At 42.4% G+C, this 17634-nt stretch overlaps 1 protein-coding gene across 1 annotated transcript in view; it reads left to right on the top strand.

The window, feature by feature from the left end:
- The window catches only part of smg6 (SMG6 nonsense mediated mRNA decay factor), a 409499-nt gene that overhangs the window by 313371 nt on the left and 78494 nt on the right, over positions 1–17634 (top strand). The window contains exons 13-14 of the mRNA XM_043718890.1: positions 4147–4323; positions 10460–10609. Coding sequence (XP_043574825.1) covers positions 4147–4323; positions 10460–10609 — 327 coding nt within the window. The remainder of the gene's footprint in view (positions 1–4146; positions 4324–10459; positions 10610–17634) is intronic.

Genomic DNA, 17634 nt, shown 5'->3' with positions numbered 1-17634 from the left:
TGAACTGAATAGATTCCTTTGGGGCATCTCTAATGGCAAACAATTCGAATGGGATATCTTTATCCTGATCATTCAGGTGATCCTGACAGTATGCTGTCAACATGGTCTTCAAGGTCTGATGCCACCTTTTTAAAGCTCCCTGGGATTCAGGGTGATACACACTGGATTTAAAGTGCTGTACACCTAAGCTATCCATAACCTCCTTACTCTTGGCCAAACTGAATCTCTCTGGGTAGCCCATACCATGTGAAGAAAGCTACTAACTCCTCTATTACCCTTTTTCCCTTGATAGTCCGGAATGGAATTGCCTCCAGAAATCTGGTAGACACATCTATTATTGTTAACAAATACTGTTTTCCACTTTTAGTTCTTCAGATTGAACCTACACAATCAATTATAACCCGCATAAAAGGTTCATCAAGTCTGCAAATTAGCAACAAATGTTTTATCACCCCCTGTGACTTACCTACCATTTGGAATATATGACACATATGGCAAAAGTTAACCACACCCTTGTGCATTCCAGGCCAATAAAAATGTTTTTGTATCTTTGCCTGAGTCTTTCGTACCCCTGAGTGACCTCCTCCAGGTAGTTCATGTGCTACCCATAACACTTCCTGTCTGTATGCTACCGGCAACACAACCTGGTCTCCATTTCCATCTGAGGATTCTATCTTTCAGATAATAGCCCTCCAGAATATTCTCTGCTTCCTTTTCAGAGTATGCATCCCCATATATCTCATTCATTGTCTTGTCTTGCTGTTGTGAGTCCCTTAGCATTTCAGGACTAAACACTTCTGTCTGACCGTCTGCCTGTTCAGGTTTTTGCTGCACCATTACATTAAACAGGGTATCTCCTAACTGAATGTCAGCTCCATCATTTTTCTCTTTACTTTTCACTTCATGCTGTGACTTATGATAGTGGGCTGTGGTTACCACAGAGTCTGGGAAAATACCAGGATATTTCTCTTTAAACTCCTCGGTTTCTTGGTCTTCCTTGGGCTTCTCCACCACAAGGGTTGTCACTCCCAACTTGGATCCTGCCAAATCATTCCCAAAGACAAACTGAATTCCTGGAACTGACTCTGTCAATCACTCCCACTGTTTCTTCCCCAGTTTTGAGTTGGCACTCCAACCTGATCTTACACAGGGGATGCTAAATTTGTGTCCATCTATCCCACAAATTACCACACTCTCGGGTAACATGTCAGAAAAAATGCATGTTCGCGCATCCCTTACTATTGGCGACTGTTTCGATCCGGTTTATCTCAAAACTATAACTTCTTGTTCTTCTCCCCCTGTTCTTTCTGAGTAAACTTTACCCACAGAGGTGAATTCTTTATAGAGATCAGGTACTAATGCCACACCCAGCCCCTGCCTCGGCTGTGCCCTCTCCTGCAGCTACTTGGCTCTTGGGGTCTTCTTTACTGCCTTCACTAGTGCCACTGATAAGCTTCTTTTCCCACAGTGCCTTTTTTTACATGTGACTTTACATGTCCCACTTTACCACTGTGGAAGCACCTGAGGCCTTTCACCTCCTTTCCACCCTCTTGGTCTTCTCTTTTAACCTGTGGTAAATTCTTACCAGTGCACTCAATTCTTGGTTTAGTAGTGCACAATCTCCCCTTCTCCCAATTACTATCCCTCACAAGGCGAAATTCTAGCTGGAAGCATGTACTCATCAGCTAATTCTGCTGCCCTTCTCACTTCCTGAACTTTCTGTTCCTCCATGTGATTTCTTACCGTCTCTGGAAATGAACTTTTAAAATCCTCCTGCAGAATAGTCTGTATTAGAACCTCAAATCTCCTATCTATTTTCAAACCACATACCCATCGATCAAAATGACTATGTTTAATTTTTTCAAACTCAACAGAAGTCTGACCTGGTTCCTTCTTTGTGTTTCTGAACCGCTGTCTATACACTTCTGGTACCAATTCATAAGCACTTATAATAGCCTGTTTATCCTCTTCATAATCTCTTAACACCTCATCGGACAGTGCGGCAAATACCTCACTCGCTCTGCCTACCAGTTTAGTCTGAATTAGCATGACCCATAAATCCTCGGACCACTCTATCTACCCAGCCAATTTTTCAAAAGAAATAAAGAAAGGTTCAACATCTTTCTCGTTAAAATGTGGCAGAGTTTTGACATATTTTTATATATCACTACTTGCTCTTTTAATCTCCATCTGTTAACTTGACTTGACTGACTAAGTCACAACTTCTCAAGTTCAAATTCTCTCTTTTTGCTCAGCTAAGAACGTTCTCTCGCTTTCTTTTCCCTCTCTTTCTTTCCCCTCTCATGTTTCTCTGACACACCTCAGTGTTTGAGTAACTTCTTTACAGTTTCAGCTTTACTTTTATCCTTGGTTAAACCCAAATCTAACTTATTTGCTAATTCTAAATGTATGGTCTTTTTCTTTCCTTCTAAACTTTCTTGGCAAATTTGAGAATCCCAGAACCTCCTCAGCAATTTTAAGAGCCATTTCACTTTAAATTTGATGAACCACAAGTCACCTAAAGTAAACAAATTGTCTCACCTACATTTTATTTAAAGAAGTAGGACACTTAACCTGCAAGTGTTTAAATCTGCTGGGATTTTTCATACCTCCAAATCTATTCAAATCTGTCTAAAACAGTTCAAATCCCAGTCGAGCCCCCAAAGTGTTACAACACTGGGTAAACCCTCCTGCTTATTTTAAAACCAGCAACACAGAAAAGCTTTATCCCATGCAGTGATCTGTAAATATTTGAGCGGCCAAGAACTATTTAAAGTAAAAATTAACAACTTTATTTCTTAAAGTATAACAGAGAATAATTAACAGCTATTTGCAATTCCTTCCCCAACGTATCTTTTACCTTCCCTTCTATAATACTCGTCTGATAAAACTCCCAATTAAGGTTTACAGAAAAATTTAAATTTTAAAACCCCGCCAGTGGTTGAATCTTCTCTTTATCTTTGTTGGTAGATTGGCTCTCCAGGTCTGTGTTGATGTTTTTTCTGTTTGCAAACTCCTTCTCTAGACAGATACCTCTCAGAGAGTTCTGACTGGCAGTCTACAGCTGTTGGTCTGGTGGCAGTTCTGTTGGTAGATTGGCTCTCCAGGTCTGTGTTGATGTTTTTTTCTGTTTGCAAACTCCTTCTCTAGACAGATACCTCTCAGAGAGTTCTGACTGGCAGTCTATAGCTGTTGGTCTGGTGGCAGTTCTCCTCCCAACTGTTCACTTTTCCCTGTCTTATACCCCAAAGCACTGGCTTTTAAGATTGTCAATATACTCAATTCAAACTTGATTGGAATTTAGTATTTTTGGGGGTATAATTTAAACTGATTGGCGTAATTCAATTCTGTTTTGTTGTTTCCAGTCAACCAGCTAGCCCAGTAGCTGGATTACATGTTATGTTGTGTCTTCTTGAGAACACTTGGTGCTGTCACTGCCAGCTTTTACTCTCTTAAAAGTACAGTAAGGCCATATCTTCATAACACAGTTTTCCATGTTGTGAAAATATATTTGGACTCAAATACCCTTACATTTGTTAAAAGTAAAAATGCAATGTTTTATCCATTTGTCAAGAATATGCTGTCAATTTCAGTACAATAATTTGTAATGAAAAACAAGCATTATGGTTTCAGAATTAGTGCTGTGTTTAGTCACTTTGTAGGAGTGTCAGTGAGCCTCCTGACCAGAAAAAAAAACACAGAAATGACTTAATGTCTGTGCCCCCTGGCTTAAGGTCAAGCCTAAGATTTTGGTTTTGTGGTCATGGATCATGCTCATGTCAAGTGGCTGACAAGTAGTATGATAATAGGTGGCTAAAGTTAGAGAAAGGAGGAAGTTGATGCTATTGTGGAAATGCTTTTAAGTTTCCTTTTAGTGACTTAAACTTTTGAAATTTGCTGCTCCGTCCTCATACTGTTCCTTTCTCTTGAATTTGGTTGCACATAGTGACTACTGGTGCAAGCATGTGAACCACCTTGTGACCATTCTTGTGGCTCCTGATGCTTTCCCCAGCCCAGTCTCAGCGCAACCCCTCCCCTGTAGTCTAAGTTTTGTTTGACACGTTTTTCATCAGCCTTTTGGCATTTGACCAACAATGTGGTTTTTACCCCCTGCTTAATGTTCTGGTTTCCTCCCCAAAACACTAGGTAATAGCGGCTGACTGCAAAAGGGTCACAGTGCTAAAGTACTTCCTGGAAGCTCTGTGCGGCCAAGAAGAACCTCTGTTGGCATTCAAGGGTGGAAAGTATGTGTCAATGGCACCCATCCCAGACAGCCTGGGAAAGGAAGATGGAAGCCAGCAGGGAAAACAACTGGAGGATCAGGTACAGTACACCAGAGGGTTTTTTTTTTGTTCCATTTCCTGAAATTCCACTGCTGCTACGAGATCCACATGCTGTTTTCTATTTCACTTTTAAATGGATGATTTAATGGAGCTAACCTTGGAAAGGTCAAGGTTCAGGAATAGGATAAAGTTTATAGCTGTGGCACTGATTTCACAGGGGGCCCTGCTTGGAGCACTGATACAGGAAGAGACAAACTCATTGGTTTGTGTGGAAAATTGAGCAGCAGCCCACATCCTGATATGATTAGGGATTTTGCTGGTTCCTGCTTTTTCATATGCTCCCTTAAAGCTGCACTATCCCCAGTCCTTTATTCACTAAATTCTTTTCTCCCTCGGAATCGATTCATCACGTGGATGCTTGAGCTTGTGCATCCCTCACGTAGATTAGACAATGCAGAGCTGAATCAGCTGCTTCCTGCTTTGGCTCTGTTTATTAACGGATTGAATAGTCTATGTAAACAAATTCCTGACTGCCTTTGTGTGTTTCTGTTTTTTGATGACATCTCTAGTTGATGGGCTGCCATGTTGGTTATCAGTGCTAATGATGGCTGTCAGCACTACAGTAACTACAGCTGAAACCAGGAAGGCACAACCTCTTTCCCCTTATCACCTTGACCACATAAGTAAGAGTTCTTACACAGAGATAAAAATATATACTGTTAGGAGCTGGTAATTTAAGGAAACATTGGTACATTGAGTAGCCTATTCTCTCAGGTGATTTGATCCTAGCAGGTATGCACTGTACAGTGGCTCCATTAACTAGCCTTTTTTCCATATCACAGAGTATCCTTACCAAACAAATCTTTAGATTTCAATCTTGAAATCTCCAGTTCCGCCATGTTTGATGTCTAGCAAACTAGCAGCACCACTTCTTTCAGTCTCTCCCCATTGTCTATAATTATTAGCCTGTATGTCAATTTTCTCCAACTAAATGTTTGTAAGACCAAAAGATGTCTTTGGTCCCATCGGCAAACTCCATTGCCTAGCTACTGTTTCCACCCCTGTCCCTGTCAACTGTCACCAGTCTTTTTGGCCTTGGTATTGCATTTGCTTCTGTGATGAACTTACAACACACATCCATGTCTAATTCAATATTATTTGACTCCATTCTGCCTAAACCTGTCTCTTGCTGAATCCCTCATTTGTGCCTTTTTATCTCAGGATTTTATAATTCCTACACGTCCCTCCTGACCTCCCATGTATTCTACTTCTAAATATGAAGTGTTTCAAAACTCTTCTGCCTGTGCCCTAATGGCTACCCTGTGCTCACTGACCTAGTTAAAGTTGTCTTATTTTTAAATTCTCATTCTGTTTACAAATCTCTCTATGGCCTTTCCTTATTTCTGTAATCTCTTCCAGTCCCACAAACTTGTAATATGTGTACTGTTCCAATTCTGGCCTCTGACATCTTGACAATTTCCCTCTCTAAACCTCTCCACTTCTTTTTCCTCTTTTTGTAAGAGCATGGGCAGTAGAAGCAGGAGCAGGAGCAGGCAATTCAACCCCTTGGGTCTGCTTTGCCATTTAATACGATCATGGCTGATCTCATCCTGGCCTTAACTCCACTTTCCTGCCTGCTCTTCATAACCCTTCAATTCATTAATAATTAAACATCTGTGTAGCTCCTCCTTAAATTTACTCAATAACCCAGCATCCACTGTATTCTCGATTGTGAATTCTGCAGAGACATGATCCTTTGAGAGAAATAATTTCTCATCTGTGTTTTAAATCTGCTAAACCTATGATCCTTCTTTCTAGATTGCCACATATGAGGAAATATCCTTTCTACATCTACTTTGTCAATCCCTTTAACCAACTTATATACTTCAATTAGATCTCCTCTCATTCTTCTAAACTCCAAAGAGTATCGGTCTAAATTGCTCATCTCTCTTCATAAGATGAATCCCTCAACTCTGGGATCAATCTAGTGACCCTCATCTGAACTGCCTCCAATAATTTCTACATCACTCCTCAAGTCAGGGGGCCAAACTTGTACGCGGTACTCCAGGTGCAGTCTTACAAATGTCGGTATAGATGAAGCAAAAACTTCCCTACTTTGAAACTGTATTTCTTTAACAATAAATGCCATAATTCTGTTTTTCTGCTGTACCTGTAGACCAGTTTTCAGTGATTCGTGCACAAGGATACTCAGATCCCTCTGCACCAAAGCACTCTGAAATTTCTCTTCATTTAGATAATAAGTTGCCTTTCTGTTCCTCTGACTAAAATGAATAACCTCATGCTTATCCGTCTTAAGCTTCAACTGCCAAACTTTAGCCCACTTACCTAATCTCTCCATATCCATTTGTAAATTCCTTATTTTTTTACCTTGCAGATCATTTTCCTACCTGCTTTAGTGTCATCTGCAAATTTGGCTAAAATACTTTGTTACCACATCCACATCATTAATATTGATTATAAATAGTTGAACCCAAGGGCCGAATGCTGTGGCACCCCACTAGTTACAGCTTGCTAACCAGAAAAAGAGCTATTTATCCTGACACTCTGCTTTTTGTTGGTTAGCCAATTATCTGTCCAAACTAATATATTATCCCTAACCCTGTGTGATCCTATGATATTGCTGGAAAGTTATTTATTTGACCAACCTTTCTGTCACTTGCCCTAATATATCTTTATGGAACTCTATGTCAGGTCTGCCTGATAATGCTCCTACAAAGACTTTGGGATGATCTGATACATTAAAGATGCATAATAAATACAAGTATTTTCTATCCACAACATGACTCTGCAATATTTTCGATGTTACTGTATGTTCAACCATATAAAATGCTCGCAACAAATTGAAATTCAAATGGGCCCTTGCCTTCTCCCTTCCTATCCTTTTCAGTATATTAACAGAGTAACATTAGGTTTGATGTATTTAGCCCCAATGTCCCTAGACTACTGAGGGGAAAACCACAAAGTTCCTGCTACTCATCATGACCCATGCTTTGTGTGTGTCATTCAAGTCCTGTAGGAGCTTGCCATTGAAGTATCTTGTGGATGAGTGGTCTGCTACTCTTACTGTCGAGGCTGATATGAAGAATGACCATGTAGGGAATGCTTCAGACACAAACAGATGTCTTTCAAACTTCCCCGTCACTGCCTTAAAGATAAAATGGGGGAGTGGGATTGGGGGTGGAAGAAGGAAGGGAAGGGTACTTGTTCCAAATATTTGATGATTAGTTGGCAAAGAGGAGCCTGGAAAGTACCACATTACCAAGGGAACATTCTTTTGTTTAGTGATTGTTGCCAGCAAATACTTAGCATCTGATTTAAGTCCTGAGAGGATTTTGTCAATTTAAATAATATTTTAGCAGAACCAAGGTAAGATGGTAAAATTTGTAATTGGCAGAAAGGTGCAGTGATAATGCCTGATCTCTGCCACAATCCAGTTTACTTGGTTAATGACTCACAGATCTACAGTACAGAAGGTCTCAAAGCTGCTGTCACTGAGGCAAGGATCTTCATGTGCTGCCAGAAAATAACGCAAGGAGCCAACATCTCTCAACTTTCTGGAGATGTCACTATTGGAAAGAAAACCCATTTATTCTGAATCTTTCAGGCTTTTTTTTCTAATAATTTTAAACCAGCGACAGCTGGCCCTCTCTAAGGGCTGAGCACATTTATGCAGGGCAAATAGAATAAATCTTTAAAACATCATATCGGAACATCTCACAGACATTTGAGCTGCAAAGGGTATCTATTTCACCTCATTGTGTTGGGGTCACAGTTTATAGTCAGTCTCACCCTTGCCAGTTTTCATTCTTTGATACCCTAAATGATAACTTAAATCACGAACAAAAGTTGCTTTAAAACCGCCCAGTATTAAAAGTGCTGACTTCTGTTGAGGTTCACAGACCCCATCAGACCTTCCTGTGTCAGCCTCTATTGTAAGCATCAGTACTTTTCTGACTGCCAAAAATATTAAATCTGAGTCTTAACCTGTCCTAATCTGATATGTACAGTTTTATATTTAACTGTGGATAGCAGCTGAGAGTGGGCATTCTTTCCTGGGTACATTCCCACTGCTGTCATAGCCCACTCAGAACAGAGCTGCAACCTTGTGACACTTCTGGATTGTTCAGCCCACATGGTACTGTATGGTCCTAAGCCAGCAAGTTTTTCACTATAATCCTCGCCTCATCTTTCTGGCTCATTTTATTGTCATAGAAATTTGTTTTTTATCTAATGTTCTCAAGCAAATGGAAACTGGTGGCTTTTGATACAAAGCTACTATCCATGAGGCATGCAGAAGGCACGCCAGTGTTTGTCTTCCCTCTTCCCTTTAAACTAAATAGAATATTTGCTAGGTAACAGTATGAGCCAGTCGCCAGTGTTAGCTAGTGTACATACATGATTGGTGGAGCCCTGTACATCACTGTATTGTGGTTCAGAAGCTGTCAATGCTGTACATGTACATCTGATGTGAAACTTAGAGAGTAAACTCAGTGCTCTGAGACTGCTGGTGCCTCTCCAGCCAAGGGTTTATGCTGTCTGAATCCAATATCAACACTGTATTAATGTAGCCTCGGGCAGACACCAACAAGTCTACTGTTCAGTTATTTAAGTTCAAACCTCTTTCAATACCACGATGTCTTCTTAGTGGAATATTATAATAAACCCCAAAACTTAAATCACTGCTGACAATTGCTTTAAAAATCTGCTCAATATTAAATCCTGCCAAAAATTATAACGGTCAGAGTTTTTAAATGCCTGATTATCTAACTTCTATTTTATTGCTAAGTTTTACTGTTTCTTTCCCCTGCCTGGCTTTCTGTGGACTGCTGATATGGTGTGGTCCTTGCATTAGCTGGACAGCTGAGGAGTGCTCCAGACTAGCCAGTTCTTTATAATGTGGAGACTGAGTTTTGATCTTTAACAGTAGGTTTTAATGTGGTATTCCTGCATGGTGAGAACTTTATGCCGTTTATTTTTGAAATGTTACCTCCTCCTGGTGATCGGTAAAGTCATTGAAATGTTAGCATGTGGTCTTGCTCCTGAATAATGCTGACTAGCAAAGTCCATAACTCAAACCTGGTATCTGCTGAGTTAGCTAATCTCAAGAAGCAACAGTGGAAGCAGAGATTGGCCTTCATACTCCTGACAGCACAATCAGTCCATGCTGGCTGATGATTGACTGTCAGCTTTTGCTGTTTAGGCTTTACACCTGCAGAAGAGCTACTTGGGCTGACAAGGTCTGTGCAGTTGTACTCTGATATGAGTCACCACTTACAAATAGGGAGAAGGTTTGACTAGAAGCTAGGGTGTAGCCTCCTGGGTTTTTTTTTTGTATTTTGTACAAAAGCCTTTGATTGACAGTGACCTTTTTGATGACAATGCTTGTTGAATACACTCTCAATAGCTAGCAGTACAATGAATATTCCATCAGTTATTTCTCTCAGAGTAATGTGCTGTGGCACATAAGGCCTAGAGCTGTGTTGCTCTGGCTGGAGTGATGTCCAAGGATTCAACCTACACAGTGAATTCTCATGAGTGAATGACTCAGCTGTGCAATGGTGTGGAATATGTTTTAAAAAATGTTTTCCCACTTAAGAAGTGATGGATGAGATGATCAGGTCCCAGTCCTTTGCACAGAGCCAGGTGAGGTATTTCGAAGCAGACCCTTAAGGCTGCCTGGGGTGACTGCAGGATAGATCCTTGCTTTGTGTGGATTGTGCTTGTCATATGTGGTTAGCTACCCAATTCTGTAGCTTTGCCTCCCTGACCAGCAGTGCATTGTGATGGCATAAAACTGTATCTGGTCTGTCTAAACATTCTGATGTAGAGCATTTATCCATTCGGCAAGGCATGTTCAAATATCAGTCATTACTGAATTTGAATTTAGGAATCTGCTAGGTTTGGAGTTCACTAGAGCTACCAGACTGCCTTGAGAATCCATGTTTGTCTAGATTTCTGGCAGCTTCTATTCTTATCAAGGCGCTATTAATCAGTGAGGCATGAATGTGACATGGCTCGAGTCTGTGTTCCTGTGCTTTTGTTTAATGTATAGAGCTGAATATTGAAGATGGCAGGGCCTTGCTGTATCTTGTTAGTAGCAGTCTCATTTTTCATTGTTCCTCACTTCAGTTCTGTTGCCAACCATTTGTGTACAGGAAGAAGATGTCATCATTGAAGAATACGAAGGACAAAGCTCTGAGCCCGATGGCAGTGAAGGGGAAGATGATATAAAGGAATTGAGGGCAAAAAAGCAAGCGCTAACTAAAAGATTTGCCGAGCAGCAGCGCAGACAGGAAAAAATCCAGGTACCCAAGGCTCTTCACTCGGGGAAAAAAACTTTCCATTTTTTCTTTCTTTTCTGTCAGCCTTGAATAGGAGCCAGAAGCATCTGTCTAGCCATATGCTTCAAACTTTTGTGCTATGCAGAGCTGGTTATAAAATAGGCAAACCAAAGACCCTTTTGGGAAAATGCACATGTGTGCCCTCGAGGCTTTGGCTTTGGTCCTGAACAGACTCGAGTTATTTTTCCAAACCCAGCTTAACCTTTTAAAAGTAAGATAAATGTTTTAAAATGTTAATATCAACAGCGTCGGATGCTTTCTCCTGGATTTATCCATTCAGAAAAAAACATGTTTTCAGACGACTTCTCCCAAAGACACATTTATTCAAGTTAGTTATATGTTTTTACATTTTGAACTCACTGTTCAGGTCCCAGTGTCTCGTACTAAAATCATTAAAATCAATCACTGACTTTGTTAACCTGTGCACCAGTTAGAACTGATTTCTTATTTTTGAAAGGATTAGTTCCAGCTTTAGTTCCATTAACTCTTTAACCACTGAAATTTGGCTTGCATCACATTACAACCAAGCTCTCTGCACTGTTTCCTATACTTAATTCATTATGCACAGATCTTAACGTCAAGACCATGACCCCTAGAGGTCTCAGGTAAGAGTCTGGAGCAACAGAGAGAAGGATAGTGTTTCATGGAAAAAAGACCATAGGATGTACATTTATGTAGTGCCTTACAAAACCCAAGGATGTCCCAGAGGTGCTTTGCAGTCAATGATGTATTTTTTAACTTTAATCTTTGATGAAATGCAGGACTGAGCAGCAATTTTCACTGAATAAGCTCCCACACACATTGTATTTTGTTCTTTGCCAGGGATACCTCAACAGCAGAGAGAGGTGCTCCATTTCAGGTTAATCACAGTGTCGCTTTTTCAAATCTTGTTTCTGCAAATCTCAAAAGGACATTACAAGTTTATGTAGAAGGTGACTTTAGTATAGGATGTGGTTATTAACTAAAGCCACAAGTGTCATTAGAAGAGTAGATACTACACTCTTCAGATTTGAGTTGCAGAATAAACTGTTGCCAGTCCATGGGTGAGAACTCCAGTTAAAACTAAAGTAATCTGGATCAATGATCTACTCCATACCAAATTAAAATAGGGAAGGAAACTCAAGGAACTGAATGGCCTACTCCTGCTTGTATGCTTTTATCAAATAGGAAATGGACAGGTTCCTAATGTGAAGGAGGAATGTACACAGTCCAAACAGGTTTAAACCAAGATTGTAGTACAAGTGATTTGGACTGATGAGTCTTTTCTTGTTTTCCTTTAATCAGTTCTGCAGTTCCAAGTCCTGTTCCAGTTTTGTTGTTGAAGATCTCTTCTCCCACCTCAAACGTTTCCTGAAATAATTATTTATTTCTGCTGTGTTCAACCTTCATTTTATATTTCTCTTGGCATTTTGTCATGTGATTATTTTATCCTCCTTTCTTCCCTTAACCTCACCTTTCATACCACAATCCACCCCCCCCCCAACCCCCCGACTACCATCCCCATCTTGCTAACTCATAGGGCCTCAAAGAACAAAGACATTTACAGCACAGTTACAGGCCCTTTGGCCTTCCAAGCCTTTACCGATTCAGATCCTCTATCTAACCTGTCGCCTAGTTTCTAAGGATCTCTGCTCTCTGCCCGGTCATGTGTCTGTCTAGACACATCTTAAATGACTATTGTACCAGCCTCTACTACCTCTGCTGGCAACATATTCCAGACACCCACCCTCTGTATGAACTGTCCATGCACATCTCCCTTAATCATTTCCCCTGTCACTTTGATCCCTAGTAATTGAGTCCCCCACTCTGGAAAAAAGCTTCTTGCTATCCACCCTATTTATACCTCTCATGATTTTGTAGATCTCAATCAGGTGCCCCCCCCTTAGCCTCTGTCTTTCTAATGAAAATAATCCTAATCTACTCAACCTCTCTTAGCTAACACCCTCCATACCAGGCAACATCCTGGTGAACCTCCTCTGCACCCTCTCCAAAGCATCCACATCCTTTTGGTAATGTGGCGACCAGAACTGTACGCAGTATTCCTAATGTAGCCGAACCAAAGTCCTATACAACTATAACATGACCATTGCAACCCCAACCTCACTATCAAACCAGCAGACAAGGGAGGCGCGGTAGTAGTTTGGCGCACCGACCTCTACACCGCTGAGGCCAAACGCCAGCTCGCAGATACCTCCTCCTACTGCCCCCTTGACCATGACCCCACCCCCCACCACCAAACCATCATCTCCCAGACCGTTCATAACCTCATCACCTCGGGGGATCTCCCATCCACCGCCTCCAACCTCATAGTCCCACAACCCCGCACCTCCCGCTTCTACCTCCTGCCCAAAATCCACAAACCTGACTGCCCCGGACGACCCATCGTCTCAGCCTGCTCCTGCCCAACCGAACTCATCTCGGCATACCTCGACACGGTCCTGACACCCTTAGTCCAAGAACTCCCCACCTACGTTCGGGACACCACCCATGCCCTCCACCTGCTCCATGATTTTCCCTTCCCCGGTCCCCAACGCCTTATTTTCACCATGGACACCCAGTCCCTGTACACCTCCATCCCCCATCACGAAGGACTCAAAGCACTCCGCTTCTTCCTTTCCCGCCGTACCACCCAGTACCCTTCCACCGACACCCTCCTTCGACTGACCGAACTGGTCCTCACCCTGAACAACTTCTCCTTCCAATCCTCCCACTTCCTCCAAACGAAAGGAGTAGCCATGGGCACCCACATGGGCCCCAGCTATGCCTGCCTCTTCGTAGGATATGTGGAACAATCCATCTTCCGCAAAAACACTGGCCGCACCCCCCCACCTTTTCCGTGAGAGAAACTTAAGAGACTCTTAGATAGGCACATGGAACAAAGTAAATGGAAGCATGTAGGTTAGTCTGATCTTAGAGAAGATAAATGGCACAACGTCGAGGGATGAAGGTCCGAACTGCATGCATTCCTGTAGCACTGTGAGCTCAAAAACTGCATGAAGTCATGTAAAACTCCGTTATCTCACTTTTAGATGAGAATCAATCTAAACATCATGGCATAGAGAGAGAACACAGGGAGGCAACACCGTCACCATATTGTCGAGCTCTTGTTAGCAGTTAACCTGAGAATGCAACTTTAAAAAAAAAGGTTTTGTGATTTTCATATGAAAGAAATTAAACTATCATGGTATTCTAACATATGAAAGGCTAACAATCAAATTTTCAATATATAATTTCAGTTACATCACACTGCAAATTTGTCCTATAAATTCTGTGTTAGGATTGAGCCCTCCACTATCACCTGATGAAGGAGCGATGCTGCGAAAGCTCGAGTGCTTCCAATGAAACCTGTTGGACTATCACCTGGTGTTGTGTGATTTTTAACTTTGTACACCCCATTCCCACACCAGCATCTTCAAATCAGGACTGTTCTTTGTTCTGTGCTCTATGAAAGTGCTCAAGTAGACTTGGACATTGAGGAAGATTTGAGACTTGGAGCAGGTCAGACTGGTCTTAGTGAAGGGCAAGGCCGGCTTAGGATGTGAATGGCCTGCCCCTGTTTCTGATGTTCTCCCATTCTGTTATTGGAAAGTTAGTTCCCTCACCTTGACCTCTTTCCACCTATCACATTTCCGACGCCTCTCCCCCAAGTCCCTCCTCCCTATCTTTTATCTTAGCCTGCTGGACCAACTTTCCTCATTCCTGAAGAAGGGCTAATGCCCGAAACGTCGATTCTCCTGTTCCCTAGATGCTGCCTGACCTGCTGCGCTTTTCCAGCAACACATTTCCATCTATAACATGACCTACCAACTCTTGCACTCAATACCCCATCCGATGAAGGACAGCATGCCGTATACCTTCTTGAACACTCTCTATCAACTTGCATTACCACCTTCAGGGTACAATGGGCCTAACACCCAGATCTCTCCCTGTACATCAATTTTTCCCAGGGCTTTTCCATTTACCCATATAGTTCGCCCTTGAATTGGAATCTTCCAAAATGCATCATCTCACATTTGCTCGGATTGAACTCCATCTGCCATTTCTCTCCAGTCTATCTCTATTCTACTGCATTCTCTGACAGTCTCCTTCAATATCTGCTACTCCACCAATCCTAGTGTATTCGGCAAACTTGCTAATCAGAATACCTATAGATTATTTATGTATATCACAAACAGTAGTGATCCCAGCATGGATTCCTGTGGAACTCCACTGGTCACAGTTCTCCATTTTGAGAAGCTCCCTTCCACTACTACTCTCTTGTAGACGCATTTCCGAGCTTGCCTGAGCCTTGTACTTGTGATGACACTACTTCCCTGCTAAACAACTCATTTGATATGCTTTTCACTTCCTTGTCTCTGCCAGTTTGTGATTTCACATTAAAATCCGTTTGTGGACTCACTGGATTAAGTTTGGTCAAAGAGACAGTGGAAGGTTTGAGCTGAGTTAACCCTCCAAACCAGAATTGTTGAACTCCTAGCCAAACCAGGCAGAGTGAGAGTATTCTGAATTACTGAAGTTGTTGACTAATCCACTTGGCTCATCACTAGGATCCAGACGTACAAATCTATCATCAGAGGCTATTCAAAGTCCCATACACATCATTAGTTTCAGTGTATTGACTAACTATTGCTGAGGTATATCTGTTAATGTGATTTATCCATATGGGCAGAATATGTGTACTGTATATTCAGCCCAGCGCCACCTTCTCAAAAGCAATTAGGGGATGGGCAACAAATGCTGGCCTTGCCAGCCGCACCACATTCATGAATGAATAATGACTGTTAAATCTGCCTGGGTGGATTTCCCAGTAATTTGGTGCAAATGTTAATAAATATGGGGATCCAGTTCTTTGTGAATCAGGCACCCAACTGATCACAAAAAGGATTGATCTTTCCCACAAGCTGACTTAATGTGACAGTCTGTGCTGTCTTATTCATAATGTTGTAATTCTGCTTCCAAGCTAACCCCCTCCGAATTTTCGATAGCCCTGGAAAACAGTTGTATTTCTCAACTTGGCTAACATCATAGCTTTCTGTAAGCTAACCAAGTATTACCTTAACGTGACCCCACCTCATGTACCATCATATCTTCCTGAACCAGGCACCAAGTTAGTTGGAGTAGCAATAACTAATTACAGAAGTGGATGCAACAAGCTTCAGTGAAACGTTGTGTCAAGTTAATCAGCCTCTGCCAAAAGAAACAAAAACAGAAATTGCTGGTGAAATTCAGCAGGTCTGGCAGCATCTGACAGAAGAAAACAGAGTTAATATTTCAAGTCTGGTGACTCTAACAGAACAGATAGCAGCTAGGAAAACTTGGTATTTATGCTGAAGGTAAAGTTGATAGAGAGATGAACAGATAGGTGTAGATGGACCCCAAAGAGAGAGAGGGATATGAAAAGGCAACAAGGGAATTATGGATGGCAGGTCAGAAGAGAAGTCAAAAAGTGTGACGCTGGAAAAGCACAGCAGGTCAGACAGCATCCGCGAAGCAGGAGAATCGACGTTTCAAATATAAGCACTTCATCAGCAATGTGGGGGCAAGGGGCTGAGAGATAAATAGGAGGGTTGGAGTTGGGGCTGAGGGGATGGTAACTGGGAAGGCGATAGGTAGTTTCAGTTGGACGGGAGTGGTGATAGGTTAGAGGGGAAGATGGAGCAGATAGGTGGGAAGAAAGATGGACAGGTAGGACAGTTCAAGATGGCGGTGCCGAGTTGGAGATTTGGATTTGGGATAAGGTGGGAGGAGGGGAGATGAAGAAACTGGTGAAATCAACGTCAATGCCTTGTGGCTGGAGGGTCCCATGGCAGAAGATAAGACGTTCTTCTTAGATTTATCGGTGGAGCCGACCCAGGACTTGCATGTCCTTGGTGGAGTGGGAGTGGGACGGGGAGTTGAAGTGGTCCGCCACAGGGCAGTGGAGTTGTTTGGTACATGTGTCCCAGAGATGTTCTCTAAACTGTTCTGCAAGTTGGCGTCCTATCTCATCAATGTAGAGGAGACCACATCGAGAGAAACGGACACAGTAGATGAGATGGATGGATGTGCAGAAAACTCTCTGCCAGATGTTGAAGGATTCTTTGGGGCCTTTGATGGAAGTGAGGGGAATGGGTGGGCGCAGGTTTTACACCTCTTGAGGGGCATGGACCTAACAAGGGAGTCACGGAGGGAATGGTCTCTGCAGAACACAGATAGGGGTGGGGAGGGAAATATATCTCTGGTGATGGGGTCTGACTGTAGGTGGTGGAAATGGCAGAGAGTAATGCGCTGTATCCGGAGATTAGTGGGATGGAAGGTGAGGACCGGGGAGGGGGGTGTTCAGTCCTTGTTGCAGTTGGAAGGGTGGAGTTCAATGGTGGAGGTGCAGCAAGTGGAAGAGATGCACTGGAGGGCATTGTTGACCACGTAGGAGGAGCAGTTGTGGTCCTTGAAGTAGAAGGTCATTTAGGATGTCCTGGGGTGGAATTACTCCTCCTGGGAGCAGATACGGTGGAGGAATTGAGAGTAAGATGTAGCGTTTTTACAGGAGTGGGGGAGAAGGAAGTGTAGTCCAGGTAGCTGATGGGGTCAGTTCATTTGCCGGAGATCTCGGTGTTGAGTCGGTTACCGGAGATGGAAATGGAGAGATCCAGGAAGGGGAGGGAGGTGTCCGAGATGGTCCAGATGAACTTGAGGTCAGGACAGAAGAGAAGCTGAGTAAGCAATAATGAGAGCTGAGGGTAGCAAAGATTGGGTAGCTTGCGCTGAAAGCAAGCCATAAATGTGATAACAGCTCAAGAGTGGATGAAAATGTGTTTGTTTGCTAAAAGCAACCCATGTCATAACAGCGCTGGGTGTGAGGGTGGTTAAAACAAAGGATAGATTCGGGCTTTAAAGTTATTAAATCTCATATTGAGTCTCAGAGGCTGCAAGGTCACCAAACAGAAAGTGAGATGCTGTTCTCCGAGCTAGTGTTGAGGTTTGCTGGAACACAGCAAAAGGCCTGTGAC

Source organism: Chiloscyllium plagiosum, chromosome 28 (genome assembly GCF_004010195.1).
Source record: "Chiloscyllium plagiosum isolate BGI_BamShark_2017 chromosome 28, ASM401019v2, whole genome shotgun sequence".
In the NCBI taxonomy this organism is placed as follows: Eukaryota; Metazoa; Chordata; class Chondrichthyes; order Orectolobiformes; family Hemiscylliidae; genus Chiloscyllium; species Chiloscyllium plagiosum.
Note: the sequence above shows the minus strand (reverse complement) of the source record. Positions and strands in the feature narration are given on the sequence as shown.